General features: G+C 59.7%; 1 protein-coding gene across 2 annotated transcripts in view; it reads left to right on the plus strand.

The window, feature by feature from the left end:
- Window positions 1–16471, plus strand: part of CSNK1G2 (casein kinase 1 gamma 2) — a 39348-nt gene extending 22877 nt beyond the window's left edge. The window contains exons 2-12 of one of the 2 annotated variants that reach the window (XM_055371155.2): window positions 4687–5135; window positions 13435–13475; window positions 13573–13642; window positions 13733–13881; window positions 14004–14238; window positions 14308–14393; window positions 14468–14552; window positions 14630–14778; window positions 14887–14970; window positions 15045–15151; window positions 15283–16471. In XM_055371155.2, coding sequence (XP_055227130.1) covers window positions 4949–5135; window positions 13435–13475; window positions 13573–13642; window positions 13733–13881; window positions 14004–14238; window positions 14308–14393; window positions 14468–14552; window positions 14630–14778; window positions 14887–14970; window positions 15045–15151; window positions 15283–15337 — 1248 coding nt within the window. In that variant the 5' untranslated portion in view covers window positions 4687–4948 and the 3' untranslated portion in view covers window positions 15338–16471. Of the gene's footprint in view, window positions 1–4686; window positions 5136–11187; window positions 11219–13434; window positions 13476–13572; window positions 13643–13732; window positions 13882–14003; window positions 14239–14307; window positions 14394–14467; window positions 14553–14629; window positions 14779–14886; window positions 14971–15044; window positions 15152–15282 lie in introns of those variants that run through there. The other variant, XM_055371156.2, reaches the window with a different exon arrangement.
- Window positions 16472–18046: the final 1575 nt, after the last annotated feature.

An 18046-nucleotide genomic window follows, 5' to 3' on the forward strand; every position in this document is an offset into this window, starting at 1 on the left:
GGAGATGGCTTTTCAGGGTAGAAGAAGCAGCCTTCTGGAAGAAGATGCCACCCAGGACTTTCCTCGTGTGGGAGAAGCGGTTCCCTGGCTTCCAAGGAGAGGCCCACCCTCTTCACCCTCTTGTTAGGGGCTAACGCAGCTGGTGACTTGAAGGTGATGCCAGGGCTTTTTACCATTCCACAAATCCTAGGGCCCGCAAGAATTATGCTAAATCTACTCTGTGCTCTATAAATAGAACAACAGAGCCTGGGTGACAGCACATCTGTTTAACACCTGGCTTATGGAATATTTGAAGCCCACTTTTGAGACCTATTGTTCAGAAAAAAGTTGTTTTTGTTTTTTGTTTTTTTTTTTTTTTTTTTGAGACTGAGTCTCGCTCGTCACCCAGGCTGGAGTGCAGTGGTGCCATCTCGGCTCACTGCAAGCTCCCCCTCCCGGGTTCACGCCATTCTCCTGCCTCAGCTTCCCGAGTAGCTGGGACTACAGGAGCCCACCACCACGCCCAGCTAATGTTTTTGTAATTTTAGTAGAAATGGGGTTTCAGCGTGTTAGCCAGGATGGTCTCGATCTCCTGACTTCATGATCCGCCTGCCTCGGCCTCCCAAACTGCTGGGATTACAGGTGTGAGCCACCGCGCCAGGCCAAAAAGATTTCTTTCAAAATATGACTGCTCACTGACAACGCACCTGGTCACCCAAGATCCCTAGTGGAGACGTACACGATCAGTTTCCGGCCGGGCGTGGTGGCTCACACCTGTGATCCCAGCACTTCGGGAGGCCAAGGCGGGCAGATCACGAGGTCAGGAGATCGAGACCACAGTGAAACCCCGTCTCTACTAAAAATACAAAAAATTAACCGGCCGTGGTGGCGGGCGCCTGTAGTCCCAGCTACTCGGGAGGCTGAGGCAGGAGAATGGCGTGAACCCGGGAGGCAGAGGTTGCAGTGAGCCGAGATTGTGCCACTGCGCTCCAGCCTGGGCGACAGAGCGAGACTCCGTTTCCAAAAAAAAAAGATCATGGTTTCCATCCCTGCTAGCACAACATCCAGCCTGCAGCCCGTGGATCAATGAATGAATGAATGACTCGGAAATCAAGATGATTCCTTGGCGTGTCATTCATTCATTCATTTATGCATGACAAGGTGTCACTCTGTCACCCAGGCTGGAGTGCAGTGGCACGATCTTGGCTCACTGCATCCTCCACCTCCCGGGTTGAAGCAATTGTCTTTCCTCAGCCTCCTGAGTAGCTGGGGCTACAGGTGCGTGCCACCATGCCCAGCTAATTTTTATATTTTTTCATAGAGAGGGGGTTTCACTATGTTCCTCAGGCTGGTCTGGAACTCCTGAGCTCAAAGCAGTCTGCCCGCCTCAGCCTCCCAAAGTGCTGGGACTACAGGCCTGAGCCACTGTGCCTGGCCAAGTCTTAGTGTTTTTGAGGCACGGTCTCACTGTGTCGCCCAGGCTGCAGTGGAGAAGCAGAATCACAGCTCACTGTAGCCTCCACCTCCCAGGCTCAAGCGATCCTCTCACCTCAGCCTCCTAAGTAGCTAGGACCACAGGTGTGCACCGCCATGACTGGCTAATTTTGTTTTTATTTTTGTAAAGATAGGGTCTCCTTGTGTTGCCCAGGCTGGTCTTGAACTCCCGGCCTCAAGCAGTCCGCCTGCGTCAGCCTCCCAAAGTGTCGGGGTTACAGGCAGGAGCCACCGCAGCCGCCCGTGACTCTCATTATTGAGAAATACATTTGTAAGGCTCTAGGTGCCTGCAGGTGCCGTGGAGAGCAATTCCTCTGATGGAGCTGGGGAAATTGGGTAAATTGAAATCCCCGGAAAGGCTTTGCTGTTCTAGAGGCCGTGAAGGACACGCGTGATTCATGGGAGGAGGTAACATGTCAGGATGAGCGGAAGTTCGGAAGAAGTTGATCCCAGGCCTGAAAGATCACTGTGAGGGTTCAGGACTTCGTGGAGGAGGGACTGTGGAGGTTTTAGAAGCAGCAAGAGAACTAGAATGAGAAGGACTTGGAGATGTGACTGCATTGCCGCTGTCTCACAAGAAAACTTTAACACGTGAGGGATTGCCTCTGAAGGGTGAGCAGGGGAGTTGCTTCAGTTGCGCTCTAGTCCCAGTGAAGATTCTGTGAACCTGGGGGAAATGAGGACAAAGAACTTGGAACAGCCCGGAACCTCGGTTGATGAAGCCGCAGCCGGGTTGTGAGGACCGACTGCAGTTCTGAAAGACGTTCTGCTGTGGGTAATCAATGCTATCAGACAGCATCACGCCCCACAGAGAAATCTTTCGTGAAAGGAAGAGTCCATCGCTGTGGCCAACTTTTTTGTGGTCATAGTTTAAGAAGTTGCCCCAGCCTCCAGCAGCCACCGCCCCGACGAGTCAGCCGCCGTCCACATCGAGGCAAGGCCCTCCTCCGGGGAGATTAGGGCCACTCACGGTTCCCATGATCATTACCATTGCTTAGCAATAAAGTATTTTTATTTCTTTATTACCTATTTAAGCTGGGGTCTTGCTGTATCACCCAGGCTGGAGTGCAGTGGTGCGATCATAGCTCACTGCAGCCTCCGCCTCGTGGGCTCAAACGATCCTCCTGCCTCAGTCTCCCGAGTAGCTGGGACCACAGGCTTGCGCACCACACCCCGCTTAATTACAGTGTGTCCTTTGATTAGACACAACACTACTGCACACTTCTAGACCACGGTATACTGTGAACGTAACTTGTGTGCGCACCGGGAAACCAGAACATTCGAGCGGCTATTGCCGTGCGGAACCCAAGGCCTGCGATCGCCACAGGGTGTTTCTGGCACCGGAACGCAGGGCCACATCCAGGGGGGCAGTGCTTGTGACGCCGGTGCCTTCCTTTCTGATGTGGCTTACTCAGCTGGGAGTTCCTGTCCTAACATTTTTGGCGATGGCTTTGCACCCACGGCCCCTCTTCACCCGCAGCCCCTACGTCCTGCCGGTTGCCAGGAAACCTCTTCCCCTGCACATCTGGGGCACAGCAGCAAACTGTGGTCCCCCTTCTTCAGTGAGGGTGGAGCTTCTGTCTGTCTGGAGCCCTAGAATGGGGCCGGGGGTGGCTGGGGCCTGGGTCAGGGAGGACCTGGCAGGATCTGTGCAGACAGGTAGGTGGCCTGTGGTGGCCCCCGGTGCAGGGTTCTTGGCCTCCTGGGCGGGTACCTGGCTTGAGGGCGACAGGAGGTGACAGCCGCGTCCCTGGGGTTGCACCACCCGAGCGTCCAGTTAACACCACAGCCGCCACCTTTCAGTACTGCAGGTGGGGCTCCTCCCTCCTCCCTCCTCCCCAGGCTGCCCCCGACCACCCTTCAGTTCTGCAGGTGGGGCTCCTCCCTCCTCCCTCCTCCCCAGGCTGCCCCCGACCACCCTTCAGTTCTGCAGGTGGGGCTCCTCCCTCCTCCCTCCTCCCCAGGCTGCCCCCGACCACCCTTCAGTTCTGCAGGTGGGAGCTCCTCCCTCCTCCCCAGGCTGCCCCCACCACCCTTCAGTTCTGCAGGTGGGGCTCCCCCCTCCTCCCTCCTCCCTCCTCCCCAGGCTGTCCCGAGGCTCCTTGCTGGGGACCGTCCTGCCTCCCGTCGGGGCCTGCACTGAGACTGGGCTCCATGCCAGCCGGGGCTGGCTGGCCCCCTCGCTCCAGAGAGCGACCTGCATAGAGTCTCCTCAGCCATGAGCCCCTGTCCAAACACGGCGTTTCTCTGTGGGTGGCAACAGGCTCTGGGGCCCTCGGCCCTGGGCTCGGGAGCATTTAAGGTGGTGCAGACTCAGCGAGGGGCTGTGGGCTGGGGTCCCACCATCCCGGGAGCAGGGACTGCGTGTTCCTTCTCAGGACCAGAGGCTTCTGTCTTTTCCCCTGGGGTAGAAGTTTGCTGCCTGCCCCGTGCCCAGCCTTGCTTAGGTGGCTGTTGGCTCCGCTGGTCCCTCAAGCCCCGCCATTCCCTCCTCAGCTCCGCTCTGCACCGAAGGGGATGGGTCCGACCCAGCCTGGCATCGTCACAGCCTCGAGTGGCGTCCAGCCTGCCCCGCTCCACCAGTGGCTGCTGGAGAAGAACCCGAGCCTGGGTCAGGCCCTGGGGGCTCCTGCATCAGTGCCCGGCTCTCCGGGGCCTCCTGCCCTCCGGCCCACTCTCCCCGCTCTCAGGGTCAACCAGTCGCCATGGGCAGGGGCAGCTCGGTGTCTCCTGTGTCCCTGCCTTGGGCCTGCCTGCTGTCATCTGCCTCCCTCCCTCTTTCCCAGAGCTGCCCTGGGCCTGGATACGGGGACTGTTGTGTGGCCCCTCTGTGTCTGGGGGTGGGACTGCCCCCCTGGCTTCAGGATCCTCAGGGCCTCTACCTGGGATTGGCAGTCACGCTCTCCTGGCAGTACACTCTCCCACCTGTGCCACCCACCCACCCACCCACCCATCCCGCTTTACAGAAAGCCCCCTGAGCCCTACCCTCTTCGTCCCCAGGCAGCCACGCCGAGACCTCTGGCCTCTGATGTCATGTGGTGCGTGCTTCCCAGCTGGGTTCCGGGCAGGGACGGTGCTTATCATGCCCTGGCCTTCAGAGCTCCTTCCAGCCCAGCAGTCTCCTGGCTGTGTCCTCTGTGGCCTCCGCCCCGTGTCCTCAGTGGCCCCGCGGGGGCCTCGCCGGTGCTCACCTGTGCCTCTCTTTCTCTGCAGCTGTGAGCCGTGAGCTTTGAGGCGGTGGGACGTGTCAGCAGAATGTCTCCTGCCCCCGAGAGCGACCCCGAGGCCACTGGGATGAGCACCGCGGCCTGGCTGGCCCGAACGCCTGCGTCTCAGTAGCTGGGAGCCACGGGCCCCCCGCCCACCGGCCGCGGTGATGTTCTAGCCACAGAGGAGCCAAGACCTCAGGTTTCCAGAGACTTGGGATTTGCACGGCAGCAGAGTCACCGTGGAGAGGCCAGGGTATCACAAACTTATGGATTTTGACAAGAAAGGAGGGAAAGGGGAGACGGAGGAGGGCCGGAGAATGTCCAAGGCCGGCGGGGGCCGGAGCAGCCACGGCATCCGGAGCTCGGGGACCAGCTCGGGGGTCCTGATGGTGGGCCCCAACTTCCGCGTCGGCAAGAAGATCGGCTGCGGCAACTTCGGGGAGCTCCGCCTAGGTGAGGCCCTGCTTGGTGGTAGGTGGGGGCGGGAGGCTGCTGGCAGGGCCGCCCCGAGTCACCGGAGCCTCTGGCGGGGCTGCCCGGGGTCACCGGGGCCTGTGGCGGGGCCGCCCCGTGTCACCGGCAGGTGCGTTGAACCATCGTGGTGCGAGTGCCACTTCCCTTCGAGGAGGTTCTGTGGGGAGAGTGGGTTTCTGGCCCTGTCACCTTTTCGGGAAACAGTTCTGTTGGGAGGCAGGTGGCCCAGAGCAGGCCAGGCCACGCCGCAAGGAGCCTGATGTTAAGTTGTGAATGACTTCCTTGGCCCATGTGCGCGCTGGGTGAAGCCCTGGCCTTAACGGCAGGTGCCTGCCCGGCACTCAGCTCGTGGGAGGTCTTGGCCAGCCCGGAGCTGGCGTCGGGTGGCTGGAGTGACTGTTCTGTGGTGATGACACTGCTGTGTGCCACTCCCAGCTTCACCATGTAAAAGGCCGCACCTGGCCCACCTGGCTCCGTCCCTTCTGCTCACACCAACCTCTCCCAGGTTGGGGTCTGATTGCCCGGGCAGGCGTGAGGAGCAGGGCCGAGGACTGAGCCTCTCACTGGCCAGGGGTGCCTTCCCTGGGGTGGGGGTGCCTGAAGATGACCATCAGGCCTGGGGGAGCTCTGAGCACCTTTGGGGCCGTTCCCAGTCTGTGATTAGCTGTGCCAGGGAGCTGGATCATCCCCAGAAATGTGGTTAAATTTATTGCTGGTGCTGCCAGAGCTCCTGCGGGAGGGCATTTGGCGTCTGTTGCTGGGGTTGTCTGCGGAACCCAGGTGCAACCCCAGTCAGTGTCTGTCGTGGTGGGAATCAGGGTCCCTGGGAAACAGCGCAGGATGGGCAGGTCCGGGAGGCCACGGCAGTGGATCAGCCTCACGTGGGCACCCATGGCAGGCGGTACCAGAATCCGGACCCTCAGCCCGATGAGGTTGTCAGATGAGGGAAACAGGCCCAGGCAGTGGTCATGATGTGGCTGCATCTTCAAGAGCGGCCGCCCAGGGGCGCAGGAGCATGGGCTGTCGCAGCCTGGACCCCAGGCATGTTTTGTGGCCCCGCTTCCCACCTCCTGCCTCAGTTTACCCACCTGTTAAATGAGGATGAATGGTAGTTACCACTCATGGGCAGAAGGGTTCAGCAGGCAGTTACGCGGCAGAAGTGTGTGTCCTATGAGTCAAGCAGCTTCTCCCAGGCGAGGGCAGCTGTTGGGGTCACTGTTGGCTGCTTCTGTGTTCCCATTGGTTGCACCCAGGGCCCCAGGAGGCCGGGGTTTGAGACCCCACCCGAACCAGATCCCACCCCAGCCCTTGGGGAGGCTGCTGGGATTCCACCTCTGTGCAGAGGCTGGGCTTGGGCCACGAAGCCTCACTGCCGGTCCGACGGCCTGTGGCTCGGGAGGCCCGGGCTCCGTTTCTCAGCCAAGAGACTGAGCTTTTCCCGACAGGAGCTGTGGCCTCCCAACCCTGTGTGTGTGTGCACGCTCAGACACACGTGCAGACACATGCAGACACGTACACACGTGCCCACAAATGCACATGTGCACACTAAAGCACACGCACACAGGCACATACAGCCACAACCACGCATACAGGGCACACAGGCTCATCCCGTGACCTGCAGCCTGCAGGGTATGGCTTTTGGGAACCCAGGTGGCTATGTGGGTCCTGTCCTTGGGCGGCGGTTGCAGGCCGCTGAACAGTGCAGGTCCCTGTAGGCAGATGAGAGTGACGTGGGTGATGCCAGCTTTTTTTTTTTTTTTTTTTTTTTTTGAGACGGAGTCTCGCTCGGTCACCCAGGCTGGAGTGCAGTGGCACAATCTCGGCTCACTGCAAGCTCCGCCTCCCGGGTTCACGCCATTCTCCTGCCTCAGCCTCCTGAGTAGCTGGGACTACAGGCGCCCGCCACCACACCCGGCTAATATTTTGTATTTTTAGTAGAGATGGGGTTTCACTGTGTTAGCCAGGATGGTCTCGATCCCCTGACCTTGTGATCCACCCACCTTGGCCTCCCAAAGTGCTGGGATTACAGGCATGAGCCACCGCGCCCGGCCTGGTGATGCCAGCTTTTACTGAGTTGTGGTTTGCGCTCTCTTCAGCCTGGCGTTTTGGGCGCTGTGTGCTTCTCGGGCAGCCGCACATCGTGGTTTCTCAGGGGTGCTGGGAGGCCGTCCATCGGAGGACATACCAGCCCTTCTTCATCTGCTCCCAGCACAGGGACGCTTGGCTGTTTCCGGATTTGGGCCCTTCTGAATAGAACTAACTGCCCAAATAGAACTGAATAGCAGTGGGCTCATCGAGCACTCCACGTCCCCAGCACTCAGGACTGTTGGTGGCTTTGGTGTTGAGCCTGTTGTGGACTCCGGTTGTTGAATGTTGTTCCGTTGTCTAGAATGTTCTAGAATGTGTCGTTTTTTCTGTTTTTAAGGTTTTTATCTTTGATTTAAAATCTTGACTATGCTTTCCTTAGATGAGGCTTTCTGTTTTTATCCTGCTTGGGATCCACTGACTTCCTGGATCTCTATGTTGGTACTTTTTCAAATTAACTTTGGAAAAATGTGAGCCGTTATTTCATGAAACGTTTTTCCATCTCAGCTTTGCTTTGCTTTGTTTTGTTTTGTTTTTGAGATGGAGTTTCACTCTTGTTGCCCAGCCTGGAGTGCAGTGGCACCATCTCGGCTTACCACAACCTCTGCCTCTCGGGTTCAAGCAATTCTCCTGCCTCAGCCTCCCGAGTAGCTGGGATTACAGGTGTGAGCCACCATGCCTGGCTAATTTTTTATATTTTTAGTGAGATGGGGTTTCACCATGTTGGCCAGGCTGGTCTTGAACTCCTGACCTCAGGTGATCCACCTGCCTCGGCCTCCCAAAGTGCTGGGATTACACATGTGAGTTACCATGCCTCGCCTGCTTTGTTTTTTTTTTTTTTTTTGAGACAGTCTCGCTCTGTCACCCAGGCTGGAGTGCAGTGGCGTAACCTCAGCTCATTGCAAGCTCTGCCTCCCAGGTTCATGCCATTCTCCTGCCTCAGTCTCCCAAGTAGGTGGGACTACAGGCGCCCGCCACCACATCCAGCTAATTTTTTGTATTTTTGGTAGAGATGGGGTTTCGCCATGTTAGCTAGGATGGTCTCCATCTCCTGACCTCGTGATCCGCCCGCCTCGGCCTCCCAAAGTGCTGGGATTACAGGCGTGAGCCACCGCGCCTGGCCTTGCTTTGGTTTTTTGAGACAGTCTCACTCTGTTGCCCAGGCTGGAGTGCAGTGGCGTGATCTCGGCTCACTGCAACCTCCGCCTCCTGGGTTCAAGCAATTCTCCTGCCTCAGCCTCCCAAGTAGATGAGATTACAGGTGCCTGCCACCACGCCCAGCTAAATTTTTGTATTTTTAGTAGAGACAGGGTTTTGCCATGTTGGCAAACTCCTGACCTCAGGTGATCTGCCCGCCTTGGCCTCTGAAAGTGCTGGGATTACAGGCGTGGGCCACCATACCCAGCCTTGCTCTCATTCCTGGGTTCTGGTTCTGCGTGTGACAGGAGTGCTTGGCCCTGTCCCCAGGTCCCTCAGCCCTGGCTGTTTTCCGTCTGCCTCTGTGCTCTCCTGGTGTCAGGCTGTGCGGCTGCTGCTGCTGCTTGAAAGTTTACTCTTTTTCTGCAGCCTCCAACCCCAGAAGTCCATGTGGTGAATCTTTGATTGCTTAGTGGCGTTTTTCGGTTCCGTCTGATTGTCCATTCGCTCTCAGCTGAGATTTCCCATGTGCACATTCACTTTGGCCATCTTTTCCTTTAAATCTTCGAACATGTTTGTGCTGTTTCTTAGTCCGTTTTGTGCTGCTGTAACAGAATGCCACAGACTGGGTCATTTATTTTTATTTATTTTTTATTATTTTTTGAGATGGAGTCTTGCTCTGTTGCCCAGGCTGGAGTGCAGTGGTACTATCTTGGCTCACTGCAACCTCCGCCTCCCGGGTTCAAGCAATTCTCCTGCCTCAGCCTCCCGAGTAGCTGGGATTACAGGCGCCCGTCACCACACCCAGCTAATTTTTGTATTTTTAGTAGAGACAGGGTTTCACTGTGTTGGTTGGCTAGGCTGGTCTCAAACTCCTGACCTCGTGATCCACCTGCCTTGGCCTCCCAAAGTGCTAGGGTTACAGGCGTGAGTCACTGCACCTGGCCAGGTCATTTATAATGAACAGAAATTGATGGGCTCACCGTTCTGGAGGCTGGCGAGCCCCAGATTGAGGGTGGCGTCTGGCAAAGACCTTCTTGCCATGTCATGGCAAGAAGGCATGGTGGAAGGCAGGACGGCAAGGACCGGAGGGGGCTGGATTCGCGCTTTAGTCAGGAACCCACTCCCCTGCTGATGGCTTTCACTCATCCACGAGGGCAGCGACTCAGATCCTCTCACTAGGCCCCAGCCCCAGCCCCAGCAGTGCTGGATTGGGGACCAAGTTCCCAACACATGACCCTTGGGGGGGTGCATCAAAGATACAGCACTGTGTGGAGTGACGTCTGTGCTGCTGCTGACTTTCTCCCTTGTCACGGTCACACCCCCCTCACTCACCTGTGGGACAGCCTCACTGGGCGTGGCCGTGGTGTGTGCCGTGAGGTGTGGAGGGTGCCGTCTCCCGGCTTGAGCGCTGAGTTTGTCCCCATGGCTCACCTTGTTTCTGTCAGGTTGGTTTCAGAGTTGCTGGGGCAAGGCTGAGGGTAAACATGAGTGACTCCAAGGCCAGGGAGCCCTGTGCCAAGGTGTGGACCTTTTGGGTTCTCAGCTGAAGTAGAGAATCCAGGGAGGACCCCGCACTCTGGCCATTGGAGCTGTGGCATCCTCCCTCCTGTGTGTCCCCCGGAACGTCCTGAGCCTCTCTGGAGCTGTTCTCTGCCAGGCCCCGTGGGCTCTCCTGCCCTCTGCATATACCGCGAGTACTGCTGGAGGAGGCCCTTTGGCTTTCAGAGCCCAGAGCGCCCGACCTCCTCCAGGAATCTGCAGATCCATAGGCCTCAGATGCTGCCACACCCACCCAGCGCACACCCGGGTCTCTGACATGCCAGCCGCACACAGCGGTGGGGGTCAGGCGAAGGTTTCTTCCACAGTGCAGAGTAGAAGAGCCGGGAAAGACCCCATCACCATCAGATGCATCAGAGCTTCAAAGGCCCGCCCATCAAGACGCTGCAAGAGCATGCGGCCAGCCAGGCTGGGGAAGACGTTGGCGAGCATCCGCCTGCCCGTCAGGGAGCCACAGCTGGATGATACATCGACAGACAGCAGAGGGACGGTGTAGCACACAGGCGAGGGCTTGGCCTCCTCAGCCTGGGGGGGCGCAGCTCAGTGCTTGGTGGTGGTCAGCACGTGACTGACTTTGCCGGAGAAGGGGACGGCTGCCCACAGGAAGAGCTACGCAGCCGTGTTCGCCGGAACTCCGCTCTGGAGAGTCAGAACTGGAGACAGGAGGGCGTGCCTCAAGGGCAGATGGGCAAACCAAACCCCATCCTCCCTGTGAGCCGCGGCGCAGCACCAGGCGGGCACATGCAGCACGCCACGGCGAGGAGCCCACCGCAGGGGCAGCCTTTTGGGCGGGGAAGGGGGGATGAATCCACTGTGAATCCCACCTCCGAAGGGCAGCGCAGGAAGGACACGCAAATGGTGGACTGAACCTGCAGCTGATTCAGGGGGCAGTGTCCTGAGCTCTAAAACTTCGAAATCTGACCAGGCGCAGTGGCTCACGCCTGTAATCCCAACACTTTGGGAGGCTGATGTGGGCGGATCACCTGAGATCAGGAATTCGAGACCAGCATGGACAACATGGAGAAAGCCCATCTGTAGTAAAAATACAAAAATTAGCCCGGTTGATGGTGCCTGCCTGTAATTCCAGCTACTCAGGAGGCTGAGGCAGGAGAATCGCTTGAACCCAGGAGGCAGAGGTTCCAGTGAGCCGTGATCGCGCCAGTGCACTCCAGCCTGGGCAACAGAACGAGACTCCGCTCCAAAAAGAAAAAAACTTTGAAATGCCTCTAAAAATAAGATGGACCGGTGGATGGTAGCTGTGAGGATGGATCGTGTGGCAGGTTTAGTTCTGGGGCCTCGGCAATAGTGTTGGGTGTTTGGGGCACGGCTCCTGTTGTTTTACGAGGAGAATTTCCTAATAACGTGTTACACTGGGGAGAACGTAGGAGGGGAGCCCATTTGTTCTGAAAACGCAGGGACCAGCCCTGGTCCCCAGCTCAGGACTGGAGGGGTTGCCCTGGTCCCTGGCTCAGGGCTGGAGGCGTTGCCCTGGTCCCCGGCTCAGGACTGGAGAGACCAGCCCTGGTCCCCGGGTCAGGGCTGCAGGGAGGCACCTGGTCTTCCCTCGTCCTCACGATCCTGCACCCTCAAGGCGCCACGTTGTTGAGGCTGTTCAGGGAACTTGACAAGCTGATGGGAAACTGTGCTGAAGTAGAGCCCAGGTCGTGATGCGGACAGGGCAGTGCCAGAAGGAGCCCCAGCGATTCCTGTGCTGCAAGGCATGCCCAGGAGGGGCACTAGGCGGGGGAAGAGGCTCTCAGGGCCCAGGTGGGACCCCAGCCTCAGACTACGAGGTCATGACTGTGTACAGCTCAGCCACCGGGCTTTGGGACTTTGCATCCACCTCAGCAGGGTTTCCAAACCCATTGTCTCCACGGCCACCCTGCCAGTCCAGCTGCAGCAGGGCGGAAGGAAGTGGAGGCCTCTTTCTTTCTTTCTTTTTTTTTTTTTGAGACAGAGTTTCTCTCTTGTTGCCCAGGCTGGAGTGCAATGGCACCATCTCAGCTCACCACAACCTCCACCTCCCGGGTTCAGGCGATTCTCCTGCTTCAGCCTCCCTGGTAGCTGGGATTACAGGCATGCACCACCATGCCCGGCTAATTTTGTATTTTTAGTAGAGACGGGGTTTCTCCATGTTTGTCAGGCTGGTCTCGAACTCCCGACCTCAGGTGATCCGCCTGCGTCGGCCTCCCAAAGTGCTGGGATTACAGGCATAAGCCACCCCGCCTGGCCACAGAGGCCTCATTCTGCAGCGTATGCTACTCGGGCAAAGGCAGCTGACTGCAGTCCTAACACGGTGACCCAGCTGGATGGTGCCTGAGAGACGGGGCTGCCCCACATGGTGCCCTGTCATGCCGCGGGACAGGTCACCCAGCAGATGGTAGCTATGGCCCCAGTGCCATCCTGGGCTGGAGACACATGGGTGCCAGACACGTTCATGCCTGTCGTCTGGCCCAGCTGCCGTGGGGAGCCCTCCAGGGCCGTGTGTGCCTGCAGGGATCTGGCCTGTTCACCACTAGGCTCACCCCTCGGGTGCTGAGTCACCACAGTGGGTGGGGCCGTGCCCCCTCCCAGGCCGGCTTCCACAGCTGCCCCTGCAGAGCGCCCCTGTGTTAAGGGCTGGCCTTCTCCTTCCTCAGGGGGTGTAACATGTAAAAAGCTGCACCCTGGGCCGTACAGGGGCTCCCGCCTGTCATCCCAGCCCTGTGGGAGACTGAGGCAGGCAGATCACTTGAGCTCAGGAGTTCAAGATCAGCCCGGGCAACTTGGGGAAACCCCGTCTCTACTAAAAATACAAAAATTAGTTGGGTTTGATGGTGCGCACCTGTAGTCCCAGCTACTTGGGAGGCTGAGATGGGAGGATGGCTTGAGCCCAGGAGACAAAGGCTGCAGTGAACTGCGATCTCGCCACTGCACTCCAGCCTGGGCAACAGAGCGGCACCGTCTCAAAAAAAAAAAAAAGGCTCTGGGCCTCGTACCTTCTGCGCTTTCATGAGACTGAGCCCTGGAAGTCCTGTGTGGCTGGTGGCCCCAGGGGACAGGACCTAGGCTCCTCTCTTCTAACCCATGTGGGCTACAGGTCCCTGTCCATCTGTGCTGGGGCTCACCTGGGGGCCTCGGGCCTCGGGCATGCGGGAGATTTCGTCTTTGAGAAAGGGGTGGAGGAGTGTGGAGCCCTTGGGGCTGCCTGCAGGCCGTGAGAGACCTCCCCAGTGCCACTTCTGTCCTGGGCTAGGGAGGTGGGGGGGCGGGGGAGGAGGAGTGGCAGACACTGAGGCGGTGACCACATGGGCAGGGTGCAGGTGTCGGGATGACTTGGCAGGGCACGGTGCAGTGCTCTGGCAGGCTGGGCCCAGGCCCGGCTGCTGGGCAGTGGTGCCATTTGGAGGGTGGTCCTTCAGGGACCCCCTCCTGCCTCCTGCCTTGGGGGTGGGCTGGGGAGGTGGGGGCTAGGTGGGCCCTGCGCTGGCGGTGCTGATGGTCTCTGTCCCCGCAGGAAAGAATCTCTATACAAATGAATACGTGGCTATCAAATTGGTGAGTCGGCCCCTCCACCCCACCCCCGCTGACGTGCCCCCCCAGGGATTTCAGGGCAGCGACTCGGTCCCCTGGTGACTCGCTCTTGTGCCCCCAGGAGCCGATCAAGTCCCGGGCCCCGCAGCTGCACCTGGAGTACCGGTTCTACAAGCAGCTCAGCGCCACAGGTACCGGGCGGCCCGCGGGTGGGGCGGGGGCTGCGCAGGGGCAGGGAGGGGGCTGCCGCCGCACGCCCGTGCGTCTGTCCTCCGCCGCAGAGGGCGTCCCTCAGGTCTACTACTTCGGTCCGTGCGGGAAGTACAACGCCATGGTGCTGGAGCTGCTGGGGCCCAGCCTGGAGGACCTGTTCGACCTGTGCGACCGGACCTTCACGCTCAAGACGGTGCTGATGATCGCCATCCAGCTGGTGCGCGGCGGGCGGGCGGGGCGGGGCGGGGGTGGGGGGGGCTCGGAGGGAAGAGGGTGGCCCTGGAGGGGAGCGCATGGGACAGGGAGGGGCCCGGCCGACACCGCTGTGCCCCCCTGCAGATCACGCGCATGGAGTATGTGCACACCAAGAGCCTAATCTACCGGGACGTGAAGCCCGAGAACTTCCTGGTGGGCCGCCCGGGGACCAAGCGGCAGCACGCCATCCACATCATCGACTTCGGGCTGGCCAAGGAGTACATCGACCCCGAGACCAAGAAGCACATCCCATACCGCGAGCACAAGAGCCTGACGGGCACGGCGCGCTACATGAGCATCAACACGCACCTGGGCAAGGGTGAGCTGCGCGCGCGCGGCGGGGGGCGGGCGCCCGGACCCCGCTGAGGCTGCGCCCCTGTCCCCGCAGAGCAGAGCCGCCGCGACGACCTGGAGGCGCTGGGCCACATGTTCATGTACTTCCTGCGCGGCAGCCTCCCCTGGCAGGGGCTCAAGGTGGGCGAGGAGGCCGGGCGGGCGGGCGGGCGGGGACGCAGGGCGGGAGCAAGGCTGACCACAGACCCCCGCAGGCCGACACGCTCAAGGAGCGGTACCAGAAGATCGGGGACACCAAACGCGCCACGCCCATCGAGGTGCTCTGCGAGAACTTCCCAGGTAAGGGGTCCCTGCGTCCCCGCCCCCGCCCCTTGCCCCCCACCCCCGCCGAGGCCCCGCTGGCGCTTTCTCTGCAGAGGAGATGGCCACGTACCTGCGCTATGTGCGGCGCCTGGACTTCTTCGAGAAGCCCGACTATGACTACCTGCGGAAGCTCTTCACCGACCTCTTCGACCGCAGTGGCTTCGTGTTCGACTATGAGTACGACTGGGCCGGGAAGCCCCTGGTAGGTGTGGGGGTGCTGGTATGTGGGAGCGGGGGACCGGGAAACTGCCCTGAGGGAGATGGGAACCGGAGCTGCAGCCCATCCTGACCCCTGCTCCCTCACCCACAGCCGACCCCCATCGGCACCGTCCACACCGACCTGCCCTCCCAGCCTCAGCTCCGGGACAAAGCCCAGCCGCACAGCAAAAACCAGGTGAGGCCCGGGCGGGACCGACGCCCCAGGGAGGGGCACGGGCGGCCAGCGTGACCCCCTACTGCCCCCACCAGGCGCTGAACTCCACCAACGGGGAGCTGAATGCGGACGACCCTACGGCCGGCCACTCCAACGCCCCCATCACAGCGCCTGCAGAGGTGGAGGTGGCCGATGAAACCAAGTAAGGCTCTGGGGCAGTGCCTTCGGGGAGGTGGGGGTGCCCTGGGTCCCCATGGGGGTGGGAGGGCCTGAGGCCTGGGCTGCCCCCGCCCTGCGCCCCAGTCCTCCTACCTGAGCCACCGCCCTCCTCAGATGCTGCTGTTTCTTCAAGAGGAGAAAGAGAAAATCGCTGCAGCGACACAAGTGACCCTGGGCGCGTGCAGCCCCCTGAATCTTCTCCGTGCAGCCCCTTGGGGCGCGACCTTGTGCAAGGCCCTCGGGGCCCACCCACAGCGGCCCAGGGCCAGACCCTGGCTGGAAGCCAGAAAGCAGACTGCAGGGGCCGCGCCTGGCTCAGGCGGCCCCACCCCCGGGACGTGGGGTCACTTCTTTCATGTAAGACTTTGGCCGAAATTTCTACACCTGTGTCTAGTTCTCCCCTCCAAGAGCATTAACTATTTAAAACAAGGAAAAGAGGAAAAAAAAACAGAGGCCTGCCCTACCCCACTCCTGCCCCTCCGTTTCTTTGCTGAAGTGAGTAGTGTGATCCTGGAGGCCCCCCGGCCTGGCCCCGCCCCGCCAGCCGCCCCCGTTAGCGTCATAAAGTCCAGCTTGTCTCCCTCGATCCAAAGGCCGTTTTCTCGAGGGGAGGGCAGGCCCGGCCTGGAGGGGTGCTGTGGAGCTGTCTTGCCCAGGCCCTCCTGGGAGGGGGACAGGCATTGCTGCCAGGGGTGAGGCCGTGCCCCAGGCCTCCCCGAAACCAAAGGGGAAGGCAGGGGTGGGGCCGTGGCTGAAGCCGGCTCCCCAACCAAAATGCTGCACCAAAGCTCGGGCGCCGCGGGCACGGCCACTGCATTCTCTTCCCAGCCTGGCCCTGGCAAGGGGCGGGTGGGCGCTGCCAGGCGGGTGCTTCTCGACGCACTTGCTCCCGGAGGCTGCGCCCCGGCGCCTGGAACCCGAGGTGGGAGGACCGGCTGGTGTCACCCTGCTCGGCCCTGGGCCCTGCTGCGTGGGGCGCGTGGGCACGGAGCTTCCTGCCTCTCTGCTCCGACACCCGGCAAGCAGCCGGAGACAAAACGCCTTAAAGCCCCCGGCCCAGCCCTGCAGGTGTATTGCAGGGGCCTGGGGGCGGTCCTGGACTGGCGGGCGGTTCCCCAGTGGGGTGCCCTGGAGGCTGCCGGGCAGAGTGGAGCAGCTTGGGGCCGTGCCCAGGGCGGTGTTTGTGAGTCTAGTTTTTGCTTTACCAAGTGTACAGAAATGGCATTTACGTTTCTCTGATGCTCCCTTGAAGCCATAGAATTTAGGGGCTTTTTTAAAAAAATAAAAGAAAAATGAAACCAAACCCAAGTGTAGAGGGATTTGTCTGGGCTTTCCACGAAGCTTGACCTGGAACGGGCGTCGCCTCCATCCCCATCCTGCCTGTCCGGGACAAGTCCAGAGCGGCCGGCAGCCTCCGGTAACAGAAACCGACTGATGAGGCGGAAGGTAAGGAAGATGGAAGCAGAGGGCGGAGCTGGGCTCTGTCTGGGGAGAGGGCAGGAGACGAGTGTTCACGTACCATGGAAAGGGGAAGTCACACACATGCGACTTGGCCCCGGGGGTCCCGTTCCCCGACGCTACACAAATATACCTGAAAGCCTCAGCAACGGGGCCCAGGCGGGATGGTCCTGGCTGCTCTGACAGCGGAAGGCCTCCTTAACTCCCTCTGTTCACGCAGCAGGGCAGAAAACATCTCCACGGGAACCACGACACTGTGAAGAATCAGCAGTAGCTCCCGGAAGAACAGCGGAAACTGCAGGCAGGTGAAGACCTTGGCAGCACCAGCCCCGGCTCCGCCCCATGCCTTCTCCCCAGACAACACCCCATACCCGGCAGCCGCGAGGAGGCCCTCGTCCACGCCCACGCCGCAGCTGCGCTGGCAAGGGAAGTGGAGGCAGAAGTCCCCGGATGCCGCATGGGGTCTTCGTCTTCACCCACTCATCTCTTGCAAGGCCTCGAGGGAGGTGAAGGCAGCAGAGGGCAGGGGCAGGGAGGACACTCCGCTGCTGTCAGCCGAGAGAGCTCACCCTCCTCAGACAAGTCACCATGAAGCTGAAGGGAACAGACAGGTCCCTTCCAGGAAGCACGCAAGACCGGAAAACCATCCGGAATCAGAGACTCAGAAACTAAGCGCAGAAATGGACAAACCTCCGAAAATGAATTCAGGAAGGAAACATCAGAACAGAACTGGTTTTGGAAATGAATAAATTGCAAGGTGCCTGAGACCTCCATGAAAATCAGAGGAAAGGCACTGAAGGCAGGAAAACAAGACGGGAAACTGCCGAACACGGCACGGAATCCGGAAGACGAAAGAAGACACGAAGCTGCCAAACATGGCACAGAATCTGGAAGATGGGCCAAGAAGGGCTGGTGTTCGAGTCTTTGAAGAGGTGAAACAGAACTAGCATTTAAGACCCTTGTCCAAGGAAGCTTTGCAGAAAAAAGACCTGAACCTCCACATTGAACGTGCACTTGGGAAAATTAAACCAGAGCAGTCGGCTGGGCGTGGTGGCTCACACCTGTAATCCCAGCACTCTCGGAGGCTGAGGTGGGCGGATCACCTGAGGTAAGGAGTTTGAGACCAGCCTGGCCAACATGACGAAACCCCGTGTCTACTAAAAATACAAAAATTAGCCGGGAGTGGTGGCACGCGCCTGTAATTCCAGCTACTCAGGAGGCTGAGGCGGGAGAATGGCTTGAACCCGGGAGGTGGAGGTTGCAGTGAGCCCAGATCGCGCCACTGCACCCCAGCCTGGGCGACAGAGCAAGACTCTGTCTCATATATATATATATTTTTTTTTTTTTTTTTTTTTTTTGGAGGCGGAGTCTCAGTCTGTTGCCCAGGCTGGAGTGCAGTGGCGCAATCTCGGCTCACTGC

The sequence above is a fragment of the Gorilla gorilla genome, chromosome 20 (genome assembly GCF_029281585.2).
Source record: "Gorilla gorilla gorilla isolate KB3781 chromosome 20, NHGRI_mGorGor1-v2.1_pri, whole genome shotgun sequence".
NCBI classification, from domain to species: Eukaryota; Metazoa; Chordata; class Mammalia; order Primates; family Hominidae; genus Gorilla; species Gorilla gorilla.